The following is a 24,549-nucleotide window of genomic DNA, read 5'->3' as shown; positions in this document are numbered from 1 at the left end:
CTCAAGCGTAAGTGGTATATTTAGTTATATTTTGCGTACTGATCGTGTATAGTTTGGAACGAAGAAGCAAGCATCCGCGTTACAAAGTATACACGATCAGTACGCAAAATTCGTGTATATATTGTAATAACAAACTTAAAAACAGCATTACAAAGTATACACGAGCAGTTTCCAATGGTTGCGTTCTGGCTATGTATAGTTTGGAAATACGCGATTGTATGATATGTATTTCTTAAAATCATTAGAGAATACAAAATTAAACATTTTTATAAGCTTTCTGTCTGTAGAGGTAATGCGAAATTTTTAAATTCCAAATGAAATTTTAGTGCTCAAATGAATGTTTTGTAATTAAATGTAAATCAAATGTGAAGTTTGTGGCTTGTGGCAATATTTTATCGAAATAGGATATAATAATAATTGTAAGTATTATAAGAAATTGATGTTGTTTATTCTGTGAACCAAAGATTTATTTTTATGTAAATTTGAATTCAGTGCAAAATATATGTTATTGATGTAATAAATTACTTGCTCAAACAATGTTTTTAATTTTATTTACCCTACGCTCATATTTTTTGTATGCTATGCTCACATTTTGTGGATATAGACAAAATAGAGGAAGTTGAATAGAAACACCCGACTTATTTAAATACAGTAATCATGTTTACTTTATACAATAAAAGAAAAATTAAAATTAAGCAATATAAATATGAGATGACAGAACCACATCACTCCCCCCCTCGCAAAGCCAACACCAAATGCAGCACTGAACCACCCTGGACTTTATAATCCTGAGCTGTCTTTTCATCATTCCTGTAAATTGAATAAAAATATAATTAGATTTTTGAATGAAAACTTCTTTAGGTGTATTGGGAGTAAAATTTCAAGGTCATGTCATGGAGTAAGGCGGTGATTTTGTTTGTATTTATAACACACCTTTTTAATGAAGTAGATGATAACGCAAATTCCTAGTAATTGAAGACCTTGTTGTATTAGGAAATGCTGTTTAAATATATTATTTATATTAATAACAACAAGGCAGTTGCCAAGGTCTGCACTGTTATAAGAAGTTTCCATAATTATATATATTAATCTAGATGATACTAGTAAATTTAACTTTGACTTTACAGACTTTTATAGTTAAAACCTGTGTACAAAAGCTTGTACTTCTATAGCTCATGTCTATTAGAATACATAAGCTATATCACTGCCAAGTATTATCAAAACTGATCAGTGAATTTCACATGAAAGAGTAGCAAGCACATATCCATCATCACAAACTTTTTCATTTATAATATTAGTAAGTAAGCCTATTTTGGCCAATGATGATGAGAGCTATAAGAAAATTATTGATCAACAAAGCATATCAAAATTATTAAAATGGGTAGTTTTTGGTTACAACCTTTCTTAATGATTTCCTTACTGATAAATTTGATTAAAGGTAAATGTAAAATTTATTGGTCGACAGTTATATTAGTCAGTAGTCACCACATTCAATAAAAATAGTTGGTGGAAGAAACCACTAAATATCTATTGTTTGTATTACAAAGTACTCACTACTGACCATACTTGAAGAACTTAGTAAATAAATTTGTAGCTTTTATTTTTCACCTAAAATCGGTCAATCTGTATTGAATATACTCACCACTCCACAAAAAGACAGTAAATGCTATATTTATTATTACCGTCTTTATTATAATTACCGTCTTTCCTTCAGAATCATCGTCTTCGAAAAAACCTACTAGTAATAATCACATTAACAGAAATGTGAGTGAAATGAATATAAAAAAAACTCACATTTGTTTGCCGGAAAAAATTAAACGCTGCTGTTGTGGTGGAATTCCCTCTTTCTCTTCGACTCGTTCTTTGATCCTTTCAACTTTATCTGTTGGCTCTATGTCTATTTCAATCTCTTTCCCTGTTAAAGTCTGCAAAACAGAGGGTTAAAAAATTCATGGTTGATTAAAGTTTTACATATTATCAATCAATGTAATTCTTCTTACCTTGACTTTGATAAGCATGTTTATGTAATTATATAGTTATAATTAGGAAAACTAGAACAAATAAGCCAAATCTCTTTATATATTATGCTTGATTTAGTTGTAAAAAAAAAATTTCATTCGCCGCTTTCCGCAAAGCGTTTTTTGACAAGATGTCAATTGTCATTGGCAGACTACAGATTAAAGAAATGACAATTTATTTTGATCTCAGAGATTTTGATTGTGTCATGTAACATGTTCATTGCTCACGTAGAGTGAGAATGAACCATAGAGGAGGCACTAAAATGACAAGGAATGCGTGAGAGAAATACACTTATGACTATAAAGCTAAGAGCAAGAGAGACAGAAACATTGTTTTTTGTTTCTCTCATGTTATGCGATTTCTTTTGTTGGGGACAAAGGCAGTTTGTCCCAAACAAGCGGCTACAGTCCATTGTTTTGCTAGTTTTCTGTTTTTTCTCGCTGTTAAGTGACTTCAAAGTTTAATAAACGTTGACAGTGATCTGTTTTAATCCGACTTTAAGTGAAAATATGGTGCGTTGTAGTGTGATTGGTTGTAAAAATCGGCCGGAACGAAGATTACCAAATATTACCTTTCACACGTAAGTAAACTTATTTGAAGTATATTGTTTTATAGAACTGGATATAGTTGATACATTTTCATTAACTCTAATGTGAAATTATCTACAAATATATAATATTTTCATCGAAATAGACGTAAACATTTTTTTGTGTTATCCGACTAAATTACGAAGTGTTCTTGTTGTTCAGGACGCCATTTGTTTTTACGTAGTTTCAAATTTATGGTATAATCATGTGATTAACATTAGGGATACCAGTACAGGGTAAAATTTTCCCCAAAATCGTGAAATGTTTTTTTAATATTAAATGTTAATGTTTGTGTAAAGTTTGTTACACGGTTCGGTTTTCCGGTTCAGCTTTCCTCATTTGCATTGGTTTAAGTATTTTTTTTTTCAATGTCGGTTTTTTTGTATATTCCAGGTTATGATGCACATCATAACGCTGAAGACTGCGAAGCTGGCCCTTCCACACGAGCTGCAGCTGCCACTGAAGGCAGCGAGGACCCTGCCCCGTCAGGAGAGGCGGTGTTGGAGTAAAATCCGGAAGGCCACCCCCCGCGCCTTCCTCACCGAGGTGCGGCGCGCCTTTATAAGAACGAACGAGCGGCGGAGTCGTCCATTTTCGTCTGCTACTCGCGCGCACATTATCGCGGACCCTCTGCCCATTTATTTCTACCGTCATTTTGCTGTTCATTTTCAAATAAATGTATTTCGTTTAATTTGCTTTTAATTTGAACTATTTCCAGTACGTTTTTATTAGACTACATTTACGGCTGTATCTTCTAATTGCGTTGACATAGAAATTTGATTTTATTACTGCTTAAAGGTATAATAGACCTAAGTTTTTGATGTGAATATCAATTATTGAATACCTACATTACATTTGCGTTCATGAGTAAAGGGGTTATAAGATTAATTTTTTTTTTTATATAATGTAATAAAAAATTCATGTTTTTCGTAATTATTCCCGTATCTGTTTTATAAGATATTATTCTGTCTTCTGATTCAAATTCAATTTGAATCTGAATCAGAAGAAATAGCAATTAAAACCGCATATTCTGAAACTAGCAACTACTTGCAAGGGAATCACAACCTACAAGGTACTCCCCACGTCCTATAGCACAGACAAAGAAAAAATTGCTACAAGCAACATTTAAAGATACAACATAATAAAACAATTAGGTTTGTTCGAAGCCCTCGGTGCGCGAGTCCGACTCGCACTTGACCTTTTTTGTCCTAATTTTACTGTATTTTCTATTATTATTTACCATTGATTGAAATGATATCTAAACTTTAGCCTTGTTTTTTTATAAAAAATATATGAACTGGGATATTTCGATATTTGTGGTTAATTGCGAGAAGTGTAAAAGCAAAAGTTGTAATAAATATTTTAAATACCTACAACTTTACCATTAAACTTTATTCCGCAGTTATAGTTTTTTTAATCCCGATCTCAGATCGATCGTAAATAACTTTTCCTCTAATTTTTGTTACCTATATTCTCTTCCGTTTGAAATTGATTTCATTGTTCTATAATATTACTTTTATGTTTCAAAAGTTAATAAAAAATCATGTTGAACAATATTACTTTGTTAATTTCAAAAGTTAATATTAAATTAGTGGTCCACTTAGGTCGTGCACATGGCCCAGGGGGGGGCATGGCCCATGACCCCCATGACCCCCCCCCCCTGGATCCGCGCTTGTACCGGCCGGCCGCCCGGCTATATATTTTATACCCGTGCGAAGCCGGAGCGGGCCGCTATGTTTTTATATACAACGTTCACAGTTTTTCTGTAGTGTATTTACTATTTAGTATCAGCATTGCACCCGTGCGAAGCCGGGGCGGGTCGCTAGTTAAGTTAATAAATAACAAAATCTTTTCAAATCTGTCTTTTTCTTCATAAACCTATCTTACAAAAAAATACCCAAACATTTATAGATATTTTGCCAGTTTTTCGGATAAAAAGTTTTTGTAATAGTTGGCAACATTGACGTAAGGATTCGCCATCTCGTTCGGGTATACGCCGATGTGATCTCTAGTACATTCTCCCTCTACGATTGCTCATGAACATGAAAACACACCCCGTTTTCCAATTACAGCACTAGAGCGCAATAAGCGGCATAATGCTTAACGTTGAATGTTCCAACTACAGCAACGCTTCGCACAATCGAGCACTAGAAAAAGTAATGCGCGTGAATTGATGCGTGCAATCGATTTATCGTTAGTAATTATTAATTGTTGGAAAAAAATTTAAAGCTTTCGTTTCATTGTAGTTTTTTCCAAAATAATCAAAGTTAATTCAAATTGTGTTAAAAAAATAAATATAAGTATGGATGAAGGTACAAACATTGAAAAAAATGTTAATGAAATAATCAAAATCCAAATTACTTAAAATAACCGTAAATATTTTTCAACCAATTATTATCTAAACCACTTTATTTACACATCAATGAGGTTATTGCTAACTAACTAACTTTAGAAAATAATAATTACACAATAGTTATTTCATCGTTCACGCACTTCATACCATAATCTGAAAATGGAGTAAAGTGGAGAAATAAAAAATAAAATAAATAAGTACAGCCTCAGCTCCTCGGCTCAGCTCGGACCTATCATTCCATAGAAAAGGAGTATTTTTGCATCACCATCTTTCACAACGACTATCTGACAGTGACATCCATATGTCATATGCCATGATTATTGTAAAAATGTCAAAATCATTATTTTTGACGTGCTGCTATTTATATTTTCATTTTTCGTTCACGTTGTTTACCATCTGATTTTGGATATTATCTGATTATCTCTATTGGGTACAATAAATATCACACACTAAACATTTTGATGTTTAGCACTTGATTCCACGATATAGAAAAAATACTCAGTGATTATGGCAAATCTGGAGACAATATTTAAAAATATCGAAGAGGCATTAAAAAATGGTAAGTTGGTTGATTCTCGTTTTATTTTCGAATATCAGTGTGAATATTAACAGTCAATCATTATTTTTAGAATATGAAAGAGAATTTCTCATCGCTATAATCAGTAAAAAAATTAACATTACTGAGGACCATAGTTTGGATGAGGGTATTGTTAATTTATTAAAAAGGTTTCTTTATAAACTTATCAAAGATGTTGATAATATGGCTACTATAATTAAAGGAAACGAAAGTATTTTAATAAGTTTTAAGAATCAAAAGACTCTACGAACTTGCTTTCAAATTATAACCTCATTTGGTATTTCCAATTGTTTAATACCTGGACTTGGCCTGAGTTTATCGAAAAGGTGTGTGACTGGGAAATCTATACCTAAAGTTGAATTGAATGACGATCAAAAATATGAGGTACTAGTCGAATGTACTGAATTTCTTCACAGAAGTTATTCAATACCAGTACTAAAAAATATAATATTAACATTTCACTTATCGGACTATTTAGCAGCTTTAATTCAACTTGCATTTGCACCTTTAAAGAAGCCAGGTGTGTACAAAAACTTTACTATGACTGAAGAGAAATTTACTAAGCTTAATACAGATAGGCAGAAGTTTATATCCATATATGAACATTTAGTTAATAACTGCTTCCAACCTATTCTTATGAAAGAGTTATTAGTGCTACAGAATGTTAAAGAAATTGAACCTCCTGCTTTTGTCAAGAGAGTGATTGCAAAGGAAATGAGCCGAAGGTTAATAGCGCCAGGTGGATTACTGAGCCTGATCCGATGCTTCATAGAAAGCCATGAAATAGATGTTGGTGTGGACTGGAAGAAAATTGATATGATCTGTAAAATTGTTTGCAACAAGCATGGTGATGTAACAGAACATGAATACTTGAATATTATATGCAATCAACTGAGGCAAATACTTAATCTAAATAATATACATTATTTGACAACTGCTGTATGTTGCCTATTGAGTTTGTCAACTAAATATTCAGATTCACAGATCGCAAAAAATCTTCTACAAGACACACTTCAACCATTTAACTATGACTCATTAATAGCACAAAATGACAATCCAGGGACAATAATATTTACTGCACAAGAAGTAGAACATAAAATTTCAATATTACATACATGTACTTTTATCACCAAACTAGATTTACCTTATGAAATTTTAGTTACTAACTTATTCATACTATTTATGCTATCAATAAAATGTTCTAATAGTGTATTGCAAAATAAATTGAATGATATAATTTTGAAGATTTTAGAATTGGGAGATACTGTATCAATTATGGATACAATAAACAAATTGTTTAGCAATAATTTGTATTCAGGACAAGTTGGTGTTCTTGCTGAAGAATACAATTCAGGCCTTATACTAAAATGTGTTTTGACTCCCTTGAATCACAACATTGAAGAAATATCCCTACTGTTAGTTAATTTGTTTCAAAACAGTACAAACATTAAACTCACAGAAAACCTATTTGAGTGCTTCTTGCAATTATTCCTTGATGTAAATACTAAAAGGAAAAACAAAAGTGATAGGGAAAAATTATTAACTCTAGAGGATGAGCCAATTATCCTCAGTAATGATGATGAAAAATATGCTAATATAATTTTAATTCTTTCTGAAATATCTGCAACACCCAAAGCTATAAATGTTATAAAATTAAATCCTTCAATTACAACAAACTTTGTTGAAAAGTTGTTATCTCTAGAGAGTAAAGAAAATGATGAATGTGTGACAATAGCACTAGTTTTGCTCAACTCTGTATTGTCATGTAGCAAAAATGATCATGTTAAAACCCAACTAACAGATATGCTACCCACACTTGAAAGAATATCTCAAAGCAGTGATCATAATAGAATTTTATGTAAGGAGATATTATCACAAATAAAATGTGAGTACCCACGAAAATCTGAAACACCATATGGAAAGGCTTTATCAAATGTGTTGGATAGCCTCCTGCCTGTACGAGCACATGGGATAATGGAACTCACAAAGCTTATTGAAGCTGCAGACCCGGAAACTATATCAAAAAGACATTACGTGTTTTGTTTACTCCAGGTAATAAATAATTGTTGCCAATAAATTTTCCGACTAAACGAAACGCAGTTTATTTCATTTTATTAAATTAATAACTACGTTCGTAGCAAATTTAGCAATCTTAATACATATTCCAAGAGATTGCACGAACTTAGTATTCGCGTCGTGTAGCGACACGATATTGGACTCGTTTACAACAATTAAGTACTGACTATTTCTTCAACATTAAATACATTCTTGTAACTTCCTATAAAATAATATAACAAAAAATTCTTAATGTTAACAGGAACAACTCAAGGATTCGGATTCTTACGTTTATTTGGCAGCAGTAAATGGAATTGCATCTCTCGCTACTCACTTTACAGAAGACGTGTTAGGTTTACTGTGTAAAGAGTTTCTCCAAATCTCTTCTAAAAGGGTTGTTGAAACTCAAGAAGATCAAAACAAAATTGCTGAGTTGAGAATGAAAATTGGTGATATTGTTGTTAAAGTGACTAGAAAGCTTGGTAAGTAAAAGACAAAAGTATTTTTATGAAAAACTAGTGGTCCGCCCCGGCTTCGCCCGTGGTACATATTTACGTTTTCTCTACATAAAAACCATCCTCGTACTTCAAGGAATATAATAAAAAAAGAATTATCGAAATCGGTTCAGCCGTTCTCGAGTTATGCGCTTACCAACACATTTTGCGATTCATTTTTATATATGTACTAGCGGTCCGCCCCGGCTTCGCCCGTGGTACATATTTATTATTTACGTTTTCTCTACATAAAAACCATCCTCGTACTTCAAGGAATATAATAAAAAAAGAATTATTGAAATCGGTTCAGCCGTTCTCGAGTTATGCGCTTACCAACACATTTTGCGATTCATTTTTATATATAAGAAGAAGAAGATAAGATTAAAAATGCGATTATTCTTATATTAATGCCATTAATAACTTGTTGAAGTGAAACTTATTTAGACGCGTTGAGAGTAAAATTTTAAGGTCGCGTCATAGCAATATCGTCACGTCATGTAAAAGGCGACGATTTTGGTATCTTTGATTCTTGCCAAAGAAGTTTCACTTCTGACAAGTATGCTCGGCACACCCTCTCTTTTTTTTGATGACTTGTTGGGTTCTAAATTCTAATGTTAAAAAATACAATATTTCATATTTTTAAGTTTCTACATAATTTTATTTCCAGGTGAAATGGCAATTGTTCATAAAACAGAACTTCTTAACACCTTCCTGTGTGGATGCAGGGATGAAGATCCGTTAATAAGAACTTCAGCATTATCTAATTTAGCTGAAATAGCTCTGGTACTACATTATAGAGTTGGCACTATTATCTATGAAGTAAGTTATTTTCGTCAAGTAATAAATTTTTTGAATATTTTATACATAGTTACTATAATAGGTAAAAGAAAAAAAATGTCAAGATTTTCTATAAGTATTTTAACAATTATATATATTTAATAACATTTATTTATATTTATGAAGTAAATATTTTATATAAAAAGTCGATTTATTAATGGAAGTAGTAAAATTATTATATTATTCTGATATTTACGAAAACAAATCAATTTGTTTTAGATTCTTCTATGCATTTGGAGTATAATCGAAACGGATAAAGCAATTGAATGTCGAAGAGCTGCTGTAATGGTTATTTCTAGTTTGATCAAAGGTCTGGGACGAGAAACATTAATTGAACTCAAAGAAAATTTATTACCTATATACAAAACTTTATTGAAACTATATAAAGACGAAAATGAGGATGATGTTGTAAGACTTCACGCACAAATATCACTTGAAGAACTGAATGATATTGTAAAAGAATTTTTGTTCTCTGCAGTTCCTATGGAAAAGCAATTTTGTATTTCAAATGACTCAAATGATATAAAATTCAAATAAAACAATTGTAAGTATTTATAATTTTTATTAACACTCCTTTGTGCACATCTGTATTTTATTTATTATTTTTAATATGTATTCTAATAGTCCTGCTTCTTTTTGATTTCAAGAAAATTCACCACTTTTCATATACCTTATATTGTTTAACGTAAGTACATAAAAATATAATTTATTTAAATATGTTTTTGAAACATACAATAAGATGTTAGTCGAAGCCACAACCTAACGCGTGAAAAAGAAAGTTAAAAAGATAGGTATTTTAATATCACATAGATGTATCACAAATTCTCAACTTTCTGGAAATCAAAAAATAAATTATGTAGGTATATTATTTCATCCTGCACTGGCCAAGCCGGTTAAACCTTGGTTAAACAGATGCTCAACGTATTTATTAACACCATAGGTACTGATTTAAATTAAAAACTTACATGTAACTAATATTTACATTAATATTAAGCAGTCATAATCATGGGTGATAAAATATAATTAAATAGATCACAATTAAATATTTACTTTGGTGTTATCCATGTAAATAAAGATAAAACTTAAAAATAATTGAGATAAAATAAATTCATCTTTTATTGACACGACTAACACCTAATTTACACAGCCTAACTACGCTTCGGAAGTATTGTCGCAATCATTGCTTTTTTTAGTAGTGTCCTCGTCTTTTTCGGACAAAGTTATTGAATAGACAGAACTTCTATCCGAGAACATGTCTCTGTTGCGCCTACCGAAAATACTGCTGCGAGAAAGAGATGACGCTGTTCCAATAGAAATGTTGTCCCTTTCAGCGTGAGGGACCATTTTCCATACAAGAAGACCGATCCCGCCAAATGCAGTGACTACCAGGAACATAACCAGTGTTACTTCACCGAACATACCTAAAAAATATAAAATAATATATTTTATAAATTTCATTTGTGTTTTCATTTTAACAGTACCTTTTTATGAAAACCGTGAAATGCAACAAAGAAAGTAAACATTTGTTGCATTTTATAATATTCTGGGAATATATAAATAATTTATAAATACTACTTCGCAGAAGCTAGATTAGTAGGTACACAGCTGAGATAGAAAGTAAACTACGCGCTAATGCAGTCATCAATGTTTACAAACTTTCCCGCATTTAATAGTTCATAATAATTTTACTACATAAAATGATACGAACTTTGCGGAGATTCTTCTCTTCGTGCTTCAAGCCGTGCTGGTTGTAAGTTATTGTCATCCATATCATTGTAGGGTTCAACTGAACCGCGTGGTCTAGTCTCCAGTAGGACATCACCAGGGCTCGATTTCGGTAAATTAATTCCAGCTCTGACAGTCAGTGTTTCCGGTTTGTAAGTACAAAGAACGAGAAATCTGTAAGAAGGAAAATTTATTAAAAAAAATTGAATTAGGTATTATGTATATAATTACGACTACATACTAACTAGGATATTGCAAACTTATTTTCAGTTTTATAAAATTTGAAATAATAATTTAATTTAAGTACCTACATATATTCATAATTGTGTAGTACCTAGTAGATCGCTTCTATTACCTACTACCACAGATAATAACTACTAAAAGCGTCATTGATTTTACTTAAATTGTGATTAATTAATAGTAGGCATTTAATTGAGTGTTAAATGTAATCCACGTCTTATTGTAAAGTCGTAAACACAGCATCTTCATCAACATTGGAATGTAGGTACTTGAGTTTAGCATTTTGATTACCTTCTGGTACTGTGCGTTAGAATAGGTAAATTCTCCTGCACTATCACGTAAGTGGCGACAGTAGTTTCATTGACGTCAGAGCCGCATTCGTCGTGATGTATCCGGAGTATGTATGCGTCTTGCGCGCTGTTCGGGTTGCCTTGTATGGAGCACCTCTCGGGACCACCGTCCGCTGCCTCTACCGCTATTCGCCCCCCAAAATATGGGCCAGTGGACACTTCCACCTCACTTGCATGCGGCAAGCATTGAGTTGCCCGAGCTGAAACTGTCCCAAAACTGTCTATAAAGGCTATAATGGCTTCATATCGATATATCACATGCCTAATTTATTAGCGATTCCTATCAGTTATCCTTTGAAATGTTTTTATTTAATAGAAAGTGTACGCGTGCGAACTTTCTATTTGACTTCCGAAGATGAATATAAAATTGTGTAAGCGGAGCTAATTTATGAAAGAGAAAGTACATAACTAAAGTCCTTTTAAAACTTGTTTTATGTTGGGCAATATTGTATTGATTTAGATTAAGAAAGAGCTTGTGAATGAAGATTGTTTAAAAATGTATAAACTTTTACGGATTATAAAAAAATTCAGCAAACTAAAGATAATCATAGGTTTAATAAGCTATCTTATTGATCGACGGTTTAAGGTAGAATTTGAATTTTTTTTTCCACTATACCGATTGTCGTACTATCTAACGGTTAATTTGAACACTTAAAAATTTATAGTTATCATTGAAACGAATAATATACATACATCCTTTTGTAGGTACAATGATAATCTTAGAGCCAATGGATTGTGGATCGGCTAATTCTCTCGCGTCTCTTCTTACAGGACGCACTTCGAAGGAGTAGGTAGTGGCCATCCTCAGACCGGTGATGTAAGTTGTATAAACTCGTCCCCGACGCCCTGTCACATTTGGTTTCAGCGTTGTTGTAGGTTCAATCACTCTTCCTTTTTTATCCTCTTCAAAACTTTCGATTACCTTAAATTTCATATAAATTATTTTAGAAATTGTTGAATGATTTCTCTGTCTGTTTCTTAAACACATCTAAATACTTTCTTAATTTTATTTTGTTAATATAGGGCGTGAGAAGTAAAGGTTTTAATGAATAAGTTAATGATACATTATCCTAAATCAAATTAAAGTACATAATTTCCTACTAGGTAATATTAAATAGTGATTGGATAGACCTAACTAGCTTTACGATCGCGATCGAGTCAATTGATCGAAGTATCCCTCAAAATGTATCATGTGACTGTGTAATAATTAAAAAAAAATGGCTAGCAAGTAGCATTTGCAAACGGAACTGCAGGTCAGTCGTCACGTTAATGTTATGGTTCGATACCCTGACCAACTCTATTATATTCCGTTCCATTCTATACTGTGGCATATTTGCATGGCGGTGGTACCGTATATTATATGTAGGTATAATGAAAAGTAGATAGGTACCTACTTATAACGCCGATAACAATTTTTTATAGCTGCATACCTTAGTTCTACACCGATATTGACCCCAAGCTTGTAGTTCGCAGTAATGGACTTGGAACGCCAACAATTTTTTTGGGTCCTCCTCAGCATCCCCATATTCCCACCTCAATCGAACATCACGAAAATCTGGCTCGCCAATGAGGTGAAGTACTTCTGTAAATAATACACAAAAAAAGTAAGGTATAGGTCTATTCAAAAATTTCTCCCTAACGTGCTCATGCAATATAATATGTAGGTACGAGCCCGTACATACGATACAATACAATCAATCCTACGTACGATACAAATCAATCCTATCAATTATGTTGAATAACTCAATACTGTTTTTTAGTATCCATCTAATAAGGTCAAGATGCTTGAAAGATTTAACAATTGACCGCTCCAAGTGTACCATTAACCCAATGACTTGCTCACTGGTCCGTCCCTTTAATGGCCGGGTATTCTTTCATCGAGTAATGGGATATGCCTCCGAGCGAATGAAAAATATTCACGCTGTCATGAGAAAGCCTATTCAGTGTCGATTTGTTATTTATTGTAATTGTATATTGTACCCACCCAATGGACGTAATTTAAGGCTTTATTATATTAATAGGTTGTGATTAACATATTCTATATATACCTAATCCAATTAGAGGCTAGATAGGTAGGAACTCTATTTCTATAACACACTTGTAGCTGGAATAGTGTTAATTTTAATAATATTAGATCTTTAGTAACGGTTTAAGTTAGAATTCTATGTATTTGTCACTTAGCTTAATGCCTAGAGGTTTAGTAAGAGAGGGCAAGAAAATCAAATCGATAGTAGAAAAGTAGAGCAACTAAATGGCGGTTTCCAACTAAATTGCTACAGGCGCCCGCTAAGCCCTCTATTGCGGAATTGGAAGATAATATAAATGTGCTGTTAGGAGTAACGAGAAGCTTATCTCTGCAGCACGGTGGAATACAAACGTCGCTATTATTTTACAGTTTTGTTCCATTACTGTTACTGGAATGAGATTTTGAATGATTGTCAGCAATAACTTGCATATGGGTACCTCGTATCACAAAAGCTTTCAACAAGTAAACAATTATTGACTAACGTTTTATGAATGGTTTTCCTAACAAGCAATTAAAATAGATATAGGAGCTTATTTATTTTAAAAACACTCTTTGTTACGTAAAACCTGTCTTGATAAGAAAAAAAACAAAAATAAATAGCCTATATATTACATACGTAGGTATTTGTTATTAAAATAAGCGTTGGCGGAAGGTATTTGTTTTTTTTGTAGTGGTTAATAACAATTATATTTAATGAGTCGACTATGATATAATAAAACGGATATGACATCATAAACAAACAAAACTGTTGATATGAATAATTAATCTTCCTGGTACGAAATATATAAAATATCTACATATTCTAAATACAAAATTACGTAGTTACTAATCTGTGCATTTGCAAGCTAGGTACACCCCAGTTTATCAATTTTCTCTACAAAGAGGGGTGATTTGAGTGCCTATGCTAACATTACTTACTTCAATAAAATATATTTAAAATAATGAAATTGGGATTTATTAACCGTGCGAAAATCGGGCGGAAAAAGAACAAAGAAAATTCTAAATAGAAAGTAGGAAAATCGCAGAACGTTTATAGGTTTAGAAGTAATTGGAGTTGGTCAAGCCTCATGAGACGTGGACTCCTTGACGAAGCAGACAAGGTCACTCTCTAATGGCAACGATTGGTCGTAAATTTTATTGACTTATTTTATTTGAATTTACTTTATTTTTATTAAACCTACTTGTTGTTTAAGATTTTAATGTAGCGCCATAGTTTCGCGATTGATTTTAACAAGTTTTCTATGCTTTGTGAAATATGTACCTCGACAATTAGGTTAAATTTTATATAACTATTTTGACTTTTGCCTCAATTTACTGTAACTCAACATTATAATTCAAGGACGATAAAATCATCAGTAGGTAGCGATGCGTGACAATGTCCACACATCATGTTGGTACAATTGCAATTGGTACAATAGTCCCATCCTGCGAGAATAATATATTTGTAGATATTATTTATTATACATATGTATAGGCAATAAGCTTCATTCTCCGTCGACGAGCTAATAAAATGATTTAATTATACGTATAATACGTATAATTTTAATATTAATTTGAATTCAGAAGTATTTTACATACTTCACAAAAACAACTACCTATAGGGAAATTCATTTTGAATGATATATTATTATCTTTACTTCTCATATTGAGTAGAATTTAAATGTATTAAATATCGTATTTGTAATTTCCTCGTCCTCTTATCTATTAAATCTTCAATTATTCTTACTTTCTTATCAATGATCATAATAGGCAATACCTATTGAACTTTTCTTTTCTGACGTTTTAATTTTTTTTGGGTATAAGTAATTACAAAATATTATAAACGAACGGACTGAGGAAGAGGGGAAAGGGAGGGATATGTATTTTAAATTAACTGCATGTGCCGGTAATGTGATTGTGTTGAGTGACTGACGCGAAACGGCGCGGCGCGGCAAACAATAAAAGATTTTACGCGCATTGCTCTTCCTGTCCAGTGTCCACACAATATGAGGCCATCTAAATTTATATTATTGTAGAAAATAACCTTTTGTCAACTATGATACATCACTGTTTGCTGCATTAGTTATTTTCCCATTAACTGCGTAATGCGTTCCTAATCAAAAATATTGATTGGTGTATTGGATGCCTGTGTCAAGTAGGTAGGTACACAAATATTAAGAAGAAATTCAAGTATATTGGTATACCTACTTGCAAAACTGTTTCTAGAATATTATGTTGATACTTGATTTATTATAATTATTAATTTCTAAGCTGAGCCTAATATAGTAGATATTATAATTCCATATAAGTTCTTTATAGAAGAGATTACGCAGAAAATTTAAAGATGCGCCTATATGGTACGTAATGGTAATACGTATCTAGTATCTAGGTATTTCCAATTATACAATTCAAAGTCAAATGCGCGTAACATGAAGCGTTAAATAGTACAAAAAACGGTGTGATAGTTGAGAGCTTTATGACAATTTGAATACTTCAAAAAAGCAGAGAAACTATGTAAATCCAAATCGCATTGTTAAGTTGGCCGTGCGTGTATAATCACCGTTTTGCCGTATTCAATTAAAAATTGACCCACTGTCGGAGCCACGTACAGACAAAACATTTATTGTAAGTATTCCGAACGTCTCGATTTTAGTAACAAAAGTCTCTTTGTCGGGACTATAAAAGAGCTACAATTTAGAACGCGAAAATGGGACCACGGTTCGTAGATTAGTTTTAATTTGGCAATTATTTAATTTAATTGGATTAAATATCTTCAATACTCGGTAAGTAGGTATGCCAGAAAATCGACCACATTCATGTGAGTATGTAGAGCAAGCCGAGACATTTCAAAAACTTTTGTGATTGACAACGAAGCTTTTAAATTAGATAAGTCTGTTAATTAGAGAATAGTTACCTACCTATAACAAGTAATTATGTACACCTGTCGTAACTTATAAGTTAAATAGATTAAGTATTTTGAAGTTAATAATATTAGACATACCTTAATAATATTAGGCCTACCTTCTGTATGACGGTAACCGAAAATTATGGAAACACATAATATTATAATATATTATGTCACTTTTGTTTTTCTAATACTTACTTAATAAAATAAATTGTACAAAAATAAGCATTAAATAACAAGATTGCAAAGCTTTTTTGCTTTATTCCACCTCCCACATCTCAGCGTAGGTATATTGTGCATACATATTTTAACACAGTTGACTCAACCAAATTGGATTAATGGCTGTTAATGGTGAGTGGTGACTCTTTCACTTCCAGCAGCTTTAAAGCGTCTTAGCGTGGGTTGGAATAATTTTAACGAAAATAGCAAATTCGAATAAGGTTAAAGAGCCGTTACGAATCGTGCATCGATATAAGATTATGGTCGTTTGACGATTAATATCCAAAATGGATGGTATATCGATGAACGTGTACCTACATGGTATTCCTGGTAATCACGGTTTTGACCTGAACGGTTGCGAAGGTCCGGTCGGTGACCTGCACCAGTCAGGACTCCACACCTCGTTAGCCTACTTCCAGTTTATTCTACGTTATTTATGTATATCTAGAATAGTTTACTCACAAATAGAATGAATCCTTAAACATTATGGTAAATGGTCTTAAGACGAAAGTTAGCTTTAGATAATAAATTAAGATAAGAGCTATAAATTTGCATGATGTAACTGATTACCTAATCAAATGAATTTAATTATATGGCATATCTTTTATATAAATAAATTAGTCAAATTCCCAATATATTTAGTTAAAAACAACTGAAACGAAAACAGCTGCCCATTGAACATCTCTGTTTTTTTGTCTCTAGTCAAACTTAAAGTAATTTTTATTTACTGGAAACATTCAATATTTTTACTCTAAATAAAACTAAAAATTAATAAAATACATATAGTGTATACAATCATACGTATATACTTTATCTATACCTGGGTAGTGTGTACATGTGCGTTCGAACAACAATGTGTGTGTCCATCGCCTTATTTCGCTCCATTTCAATAATTAACCTCTGTGAACTGCTCAATTTTCATTTAAACTTTAAATAGCAATCATTCAATTTTCGTTCAATAACTTCTTATTTTTATTGTATCATTTATTAATGTACAAATGTAGAGTACCTACGCTTAAAGCTCTCTGAAGGAGATTGGAACATTAATTTTTTTAAAGCCAATATAATTTGTCATCAAAAGCTCCGACAAACAGTGAGACATTTACCGGTTGTGCTTATCACATTAATTATGATCTATTGCTAACCATGTCTAAGATGTAATTATCAGCTAATTAAAACGACGTCTAGTCAAACACGTTAAGTGAAAGCTAAGTTTCACGTGTGACCCATTAAATAAATAACAACGAATACAAAAAGTAAAGCGACATAAGACATTACAAATCTCTCACCATACACCTTACAAGCAGTAAGTAGTTAGATAAGGAATTGTCTCTACAAAGACGCGGTAGCCGCAGGGCCGACTCGGAAGACCGTTAGCGCATGCATAATGCTAACCGCGAAGTGTTCCATTGACGTAATGACATGCACACTATGGACCCGTCGACCTTACCGTACGATAGTCATTTTATAACAAAAAAATCAAGAAATACACGTAACTGGGTCGCCGGCACAACCATGTCAAGTTTGGTCGTTGTCGATTGTTAAGTACCTTCATACTATGTATGTACTTATATCTACTAATGTAAAGTATGTAACTGCTACTTTATGCCTGCAATTTAATATTTATACTTTTATTTAATAAAGATATTTAAAAGTACCTGCTTAGTAGCAGGTGGCAAGGCAATATGATAGTTCATATTTGTGGAATTTCAAATAATCTTCACTTGACCAAGCTGAAGGATTTGGCTCAGAATTTTTTACATTTATAAATACTGAAAACACGAGGAAAATATCACCTAGTATATTATTTAGATAGGTGCCATAAACATACCTACCACCTGATGAATATATATTATACTACTAGCGGTCCGCCCCGGCTTCGCCCGTGGTACATGTTTACGTTTTCTTTACATAAGAACCATCCTCGTACTTCAAGGAATATAATAAAAAAAGAATTATCGAAATCGGTTCAGCCGTTCTCGAGTTATGCGCTTACCAACACATTTTGCGATTCATTTTTATATATAAGATTTTCGGGTACCTATTGTCAAACCGCAATCTAACATTATTTAACATAATCCCGAGTATTCCATGTTATGCGAAAGCGTAGCCACCAATCGTATCAATCATACAATTGACCTGCAGTGTATAGATACGTGATAGCTCTCGGTGGGTTAATCTCATGTCTGATGACAGTGAAACCCCGGGTAAGTAGAACTGGTCACGGGTAACATAATCCATCAGCGTGCAAGTGGGTGAACTGTATCGGATATTAGGCACGACATCAAGCAACGGCTATTCAGATACTCGTTATCCAATTTTGCATCGATCGTTCCACTCTTCCGATTTTCCGTTGGACTTGTAGTTTGATTTAAAGTAATATTTGTATAATGTCCGTAAATGCAAAGTTAGGAATCTAAGCGGTTTATTATGGCAGCGTTACACGCACAGAACATATTATATACTCAGGGATGAGGGAAGGTTACACATATACCTACACCTAATTTTATAAGCTCTAATTCTCTACTCTACCTAAATATACCTATCAACTTACCTAACTTATTTTCTTGCAAAATAAATAAGTTTATAGTTAAGTACCTAACTTTTAAACTGCTACAAAAGATTCTACACTCTACAGAACTAACTAAAACATAAAAAAGACGGGTTGCACTCCGGGAGTGCCGGCAGAAGTGAAAACTTGATTATTAACGTTGAGCATGTTTGATATTTTGGAATGGTATCCGTCTTACGCTTTTTCGATCAGGTCACGTGTCCTGACGCGAGTTTAAGATTTTATACCCATTACAGAAAAAGTGCTCAACGCCGCTAAAGAAGTTTTCACTTCAAAAAAATCATACCTACTGAATCCAAAATTTCTCAATAACTAACAGGTAATTTCTTAATAAAATAGGTACTAGAATAAAGTATAGTGTAAATATCAAAGTAATAATCTTGGAAACAGTAAATATTGCCACACCCTGAACATCTTAACGACATCTTTTGCACCCGTTACGCCTGGAAAATTGTTCACTCTAGCTGTGATATAATTGTAGCTATGGTAACAACCGGAACAGTAACGCAAAGACATCTCTGTTTAAATAGAGCTTCTAACTTCGTATAGAATTCACGTATAGATAAATTGATTAATTTAAATTATGTTACTAAGTAATTATATTATTTTACTTAGACAATTGGTAAAGTATTTTGATAATATTTTAAAGCATTAACGGTTATTTATAATGATAATATTTTTCTTTACGGGACTACTAGGTATATTTAATAACCAGTTCTGAAGAAATATTTATTTCGACATAATAGTGAAAAATAAGTCATGTAAAGCTGCAGTACAAGTAACGACTATCAATAATAATTGATGAATCAATCATTGAATAAACTGGCACTTTTAAATTGCATGTTAGTCGGCAGTTATCTAGCAATCATCAATTTAATCGCGCCTCATTAATTAAAAGTGCGACATGGGTCAATCAATTTTAATATTGAGAGCCTAAAGTACTTACCTAATATACAATTATTTGGCGAAATTTAAATAATCATGTATTTTTGTATGATGTTATAGCCTATAGGACTTTACATGTATATAATCTAGTATAGTAGATACCTATTATATTAGCTGTGTCTTAAATCTAAGGACGTAAAGATAATTTTCAATTAAGGACTTTATTTCTTATCTCTTACCACCTGGGTAAATTTTAATTAATGATTATAATAGGTACGTGTTTCGTTAATAAAAAACGCTCTATTCTAATTGTCTGTGCATAATAAGATGAACAAAAACTACCTATACATACAGAATGTTAACTTTATTACTTTAAAAATAATACATATATAATTATGGACATAATAGCAAAATGACCTTACCATCATCCGCAACAATTTCAGCAATAGGAGACACAAAAGAGGCTTGTAAAATTAATCCAAACGTAAATAAAAATAAACGCCAGGCCATGGTAATTACTATAGCTATTATATTATGATTAAAAAAATATTTAAAAATTACATTAATGTAAAAAAATTGAAGAGAGAATTTATTTATTAAACAAAGTAAAATTTAAATACTTTTTGTTGCGAATGTAGAGCGTTTTATACAAAAGTGAGCGCGCGCTATAGCTCCACCGCGGCGTCTGATAGACTAACAAGTAACTAGGTAACAAAATAAAGAATACAACCTTCACATGGTAGGACTTTACATGACTGCATGCTTTGTGCAGTTACATGCCGGTGGACGTGCTGAAATTTGTTATACCAAAGTAGGTATACCACATACTATGTAGGTAGGTAGGTGTTCTGTTTTAAACTTAGAAGATTAAAATTACACATTCCGTTACAAAATTCTCGAATTCATTAGATATTCGATGCGATTCGATGATCTTATTCAATTATTGTATCTAGAAATATTGAAAAGTGGATTAAATTAATCTTCTTCTTTCTTATATATAAAAATGAATCGCAAAATGTGTTGATAAGCGCATAACTCGAGAACGGCTGAACCGATTTCGATAATTCTTTTTTTAATATATTCCTTGAAGTACGAGGATGGTTCTTATGTAGAGAAAACGTAAACATGTACCACGGGCGAAGCCGGGGCGGAGAGCTAGTTAAAAATAAAAATACATTTCAATTTTCAATGATTTCATTATAAGATTATTTCTAATGTATTAAACATTTTTTAAACTTTTCATTGGATACACTAATTCTGTGATTTTCTACACGAATCGAAACAGAAAAAAATCCTGGATAAAATAAAATTAAGTAATGGAGTCTGAATTGAATATGGATAAAACACGGAATAAAAATAGAATTATCAACTATATTTTACATGATTTATATATGTTTATAATTTGAATTATGATGAACTGATAAATTTCCCGACTACATATATTCTTTATTTTCACGATGAGCTTGGACGTCTTTCGGGAATCGGGAAGAAAATACGCATGAATGTGGGTCAAACGTGTCAAACATACCTACTATTGTGAACTGGTTCAATATAAGATAAATATTATTTGTAAAATTGTGTTGTAGATAATCGATACAAGTATGAAAGATTAATAAAAATATAATATGGTATTTATTCACAATAACAATAAACAACAACAAATTAATGGTTCCTATATACCGCGCATGCGTTAGTTAACAGCGCGCGCATTTCTGAAAGCCTCAAGCCAGATTGCAAACACTAAACAGTCAGCACCCAAAGCTTAACCAATCCTTTGTTTTGAAACATATGGTTAGGAAAAGAAATAGAATTATAACTCAAATAATGTAAATAGTGTTACAATGGGCAATCAATTTAAAAACGTGGCTATCATTGCCTGCTTAAAATCTTTTCTTTTTATTTTTAATTTAATATTTTGGGTAAGTATTAATTCTATTTAAGTACCTAAGTATAATAATGTTACTAATTTTTTTCAGTCATTTTAACATAATTTTGTTAACCGTTAAGTCTCTAAAAAGTTCTCATTCGCAGCTTACGGGCTTACTTATACTGGTCGTGGGTCTTTGGGCGGAGTTTGACCTGTATAAGTATATGGAATTATCGCCAGATTTCTCTGGCACGGCTCCTCATGTGATAATCGGAATCTCTGGCCTCATAGTCATCATCAGCTCTGTGGCGTTCTCCTGCATTATTAAAGGCCAGCCTGTCTTACTGTACATTGTAAGATTTTACTTATTCTATACTTAGTTAGAGTTTATGCAAATAAGCTCAAAGCACCTATTAAGTAGGTATCTTTTTTAAGAATAATCACTTGCGTCTGGGAAAGTTATTTGACTCAAGAGCGATTGAGCGGCGTCCCACATTGAAAGCTGAATATTCAATCTGTAGGTATTTGTTTTCAAATTATAGAAGATTGAACAATTTATTTTACAGTACGGTGGTTTCTTAGTTTGTATCTTCATGATGGAACTCGGCGTTTGTGCGTCGGTAGTGTGCTATAAAGGTACATTTTCGAAGGGTTTGCACGATGGCCTAACACAGTCAGTGAAAAATTATGATAGAGAAAAGGCTAATTTCGACTTTGCCCAAACTACGGTAAGTTTACCCAAATGCTTTTTTTCAAATTTTTTTATTAATTGTTTTTTGTAGTTTAACCATATTTCTCAATCAAAAGTAGGTATAAATAATTTCTTATAACAATACAACTACGGTAAATAGATTCATTAATATTCAAATCTACCAATTTGGTGATGGATATTTTATATTGCCTGCATTACGTTACGACTGAGTACATCAGCTATTTAAAACAGCTGGCAGTTCTCTTAACACAATCGAGTTATTAAGTAATCTGTTATCATACGTTGCAATATCTATTTTCAATACAAAACAATCGCGAAAGTGCGATACGTTAAGTCTCGCTATTTGTTTTCACTGAATAGAAAACGTAGTGTAAGTTGTAACGACTTAATGATACCTAGTACTCGTACTATCTAAATTCTTTCATTAGTAACTAGTTAGTGAATGCAGATATTATCTATTGTTACAAGCTTCAAGCTTTTATTATTTAAAAATCCATACTAATATTATAAATGCGAAAGTAACTCTGTCTGTCTGTCTGTTACTCAATCACGCCTAAACTACTGAACCAATTTGCATGTAATTTGGTATGGAGATATTTTGATACCCGAGAAAGGACATAGGCTACCTTTTATTGCGAAATATGTACCACGGGCGAAGCCGGGGCGGACCACTAGTTTATTATAAATTCAGTAATATTCGCGGTGGTAAGTGGTTGGACATAACACCGTAGAAATATTATCTAATTTCTGCTATTACGGATTCGTCATTAAAGTTAATCTTGACTTCTATTATAGTAGTTAGTAGTTACGTTTTTTTTTAATAAATATTAAATGGCTCAAATGAGGCAAGAAAGCTATTCCTGTAAGATCTAAGAAGGGTAGCTTCTAGGATTGCCTCACACCTGGTCCTGGGGCTGGAAGAGATTGATGCTTTTGAAGACCGCATTTTTGTACATAATATGTATATGAATATGCCTGTATGTTATCTTCTTCTTCTTCTTCTTCTTATATATAAAAATGAATCGCAAAATGTGTTGGTAAGCGCATAACTCGAGAACGGCTGAACCGATTTCGATAATTCTTTTATTATTATATTCCTTGAAGTACGAGGATGGTTTTTATGTAGAGAAAACGTAAATATGTACCACGGGCGAAGCCGGGGCGGACCGCTAGTTTTCTATAAAAGATTATAATTTACTTATTTTCTGTTCTGGTGTATTTAAACAATAAATACTTTCAATGTAAATAAATAAATGGCACCGATACTTTTTTCCCTTTTTAATCATTCTCCAAGGAATTTAAATGTGATAGGGACATAACTATATTTTGTGTTTATTTTTAATCCATAAAGAATTATTTGTTCATACTGAAAGTTCTGTTTTCATAATTTTTCTAGTTACACTGTTGCGGGGTATCCAACTACACGGACTGGATGGTGATGTCGCCGCAGCGCGTGATCCCGACGTCTTGTTGCCTCGACACGAGTCACTGTGTTACCGCCAATTACAACGACGTCTACCAAACGGTATTGTATAAGTTGTAGACAAATTATACAATTCGCCATTTTGTAAACGGTCTCGTTTGTAGTTTTTATTCATCAATTACGATAGCTACATATCTAATTACTTCAATAAGAATAAAAAAGTCAATATCACACATGATCATAACTAATTTACTCTGGAAAAAAAATTTATCCAATAAAAATATATGTGCGTCAATTAATTTTAAACAATTAAACGCAAACAATACATACGTATCTACTACCAGAATAATGATTGTTTTTTTTCAGGGTTGCTACGAAGTCATAAGCGATTACCTCAGAAGGAATATGAACATATTGATAGGCATTGCTATCGGAACGTCCGTTTTGCCCCTCGTTGGTGCTATACTGTCCTGTTCTTTGGCAAGCTATCTAAAGAAATCGAAATATGATATCATCAATTAGCGGTCTCTGGCTCGAATCGGACACGATCTCTATTTCTTCTTGACTGAATGTTTATCTTCTTTAAATATTTTACTCTAATCTTTATCGTCTTTAAAGTTTTATCTTTTAATTTTTAAAGTTGTAAGTATTATAAATTATAATCACAATTATTGTATCTTAAAAAAAATGTATAAAATGTTATATATTTTGGATGTTTAAATAA

The 24,549-nt window shown here is 32.3% G+C and overlaps 4 protein-coding genes across 4 annotated transcripts; 2 read left to right on the top strand and 2 right to left on the bottom strand.

Moving 5' to 3' along the window:
- Nucleotides 1-638: 638 nt before the first annotated feature.
- On the bottom strand, nucleotides 639-2,176 carry Nedd8 (Nedd8 ubiquitin like modifier). The gene is made up of 3 exons (XM_090112117.1): nucleotides 2,001-2,176; nucleotides 1,795-1,925; nucleotides 639-810 (listed from the first exon to the last, which is right to left on the bottom strand). The coding sequence occupies exons 1-3, from the start codon at nucleotides 2,016-2,018 to the stop codon at nucleotides 726-728; spliced, it is 234 nt and encodes a 77-aa protein (XP_089968243.1). The 5' UTR covers nucleotides 2,019-2,176; the 3' UTR covers nucleotides 639-725.
- A 3,162-nt stretch (nucleotides 2,177-5,338) lies between these two features.
- Nucleotides 5,339-10,376, top strand: Tango6 (transport and golgi organization 6). The gene is made up of 6 exons (XM_090112082.1): nucleotides 5,339-5,518; nucleotides 5,589-7,588; nucleotides 7,854-8,073; nucleotides 8,753-8,904; nucleotides 9,142-9,466; nucleotides 10,254-10,376. Exons 1-5 carry the CDS (start codon nucleotides 5,467-5,469, stop codon nucleotides 9,457-9,459), a joined length of 2,742 nt encoding a protein of 913 aa, XP_089968208.1. The 5' UTR covers nucleotides 5,339-5,466; the 3' UTR covers nucleotides 9,460-9,466; nucleotides 10,254-10,376.
- Nucleotides 9,471-20,524, bottom strand: LOC149910285 (uncharacterized). Its single transcript, XM_090112095.1, has 6 exons — nucleotides 20,246-20,524; nucleotides 12,668-12,819; nucleotides 11,931-12,159; nucleotides 11,179-11,443; nucleotides 10,631-10,821; nucleotides 9,471-10,343 (listed from the first exon to the last, which is right to left on the bottom strand). Exons 1-6 carry the CDS (start codon nucleotides 20,331-20,333, stop codon nucleotides 10,075-10,077), a joined length of 1,194 nt encoding a protein of 397 aa, XP_089968221.1. The 5' UTR covers nucleotides 20,334-20,524; the 3' UTR covers nucleotides 9,471-10,074.
- Nucleotides 20,525-21,571: 1,047 nt separating this feature from the next.
- LOC149910284 (tetraspanin-7-like) lies at nucleotides 21,572-24,454 on the top strand. The gene is made up of 5 exons (XM_090107661.1): nucleotides 21,572-21,742; nucleotides 21,855-22,043; nucleotides 22,257-22,418; nucleotides 23,799-23,927; nucleotides 24,192-24,454. The coding sequence occupies exons 1-5, from the start codon at nucleotides 21,665-21,667 to the stop codon at nucleotides 24,345-24,347; spliced, it is 714 nt and encodes a 237-aa protein (XP_089963787.1). The 5' UTR covers nucleotides 21,572-21,664; the 3' UTR covers nucleotides 24,348-24,454.
- Nucleotides 24,455-24,549: the final 95 nt, after the last annotated feature.

Source organism: Colias eurytheme, chromosome 2 (genome assembly GCF_061535395.1).
Source record: "Colias eurytheme isolate Ceu_HAF_F1 chromosome 2, ilColEury1 Martin Lab GWU primary, whole genome shotgun sequence".
In the NCBI taxonomy this organism is placed as follows: domain Eukaryota; kingdom Metazoa; phylum Arthropoda; class Insecta; order Lepidoptera; family Pieridae; genus Colias; species Colias eurytheme.
This window is presented reverse-complemented; position numbering and strand designations above follow the sequence as displayed.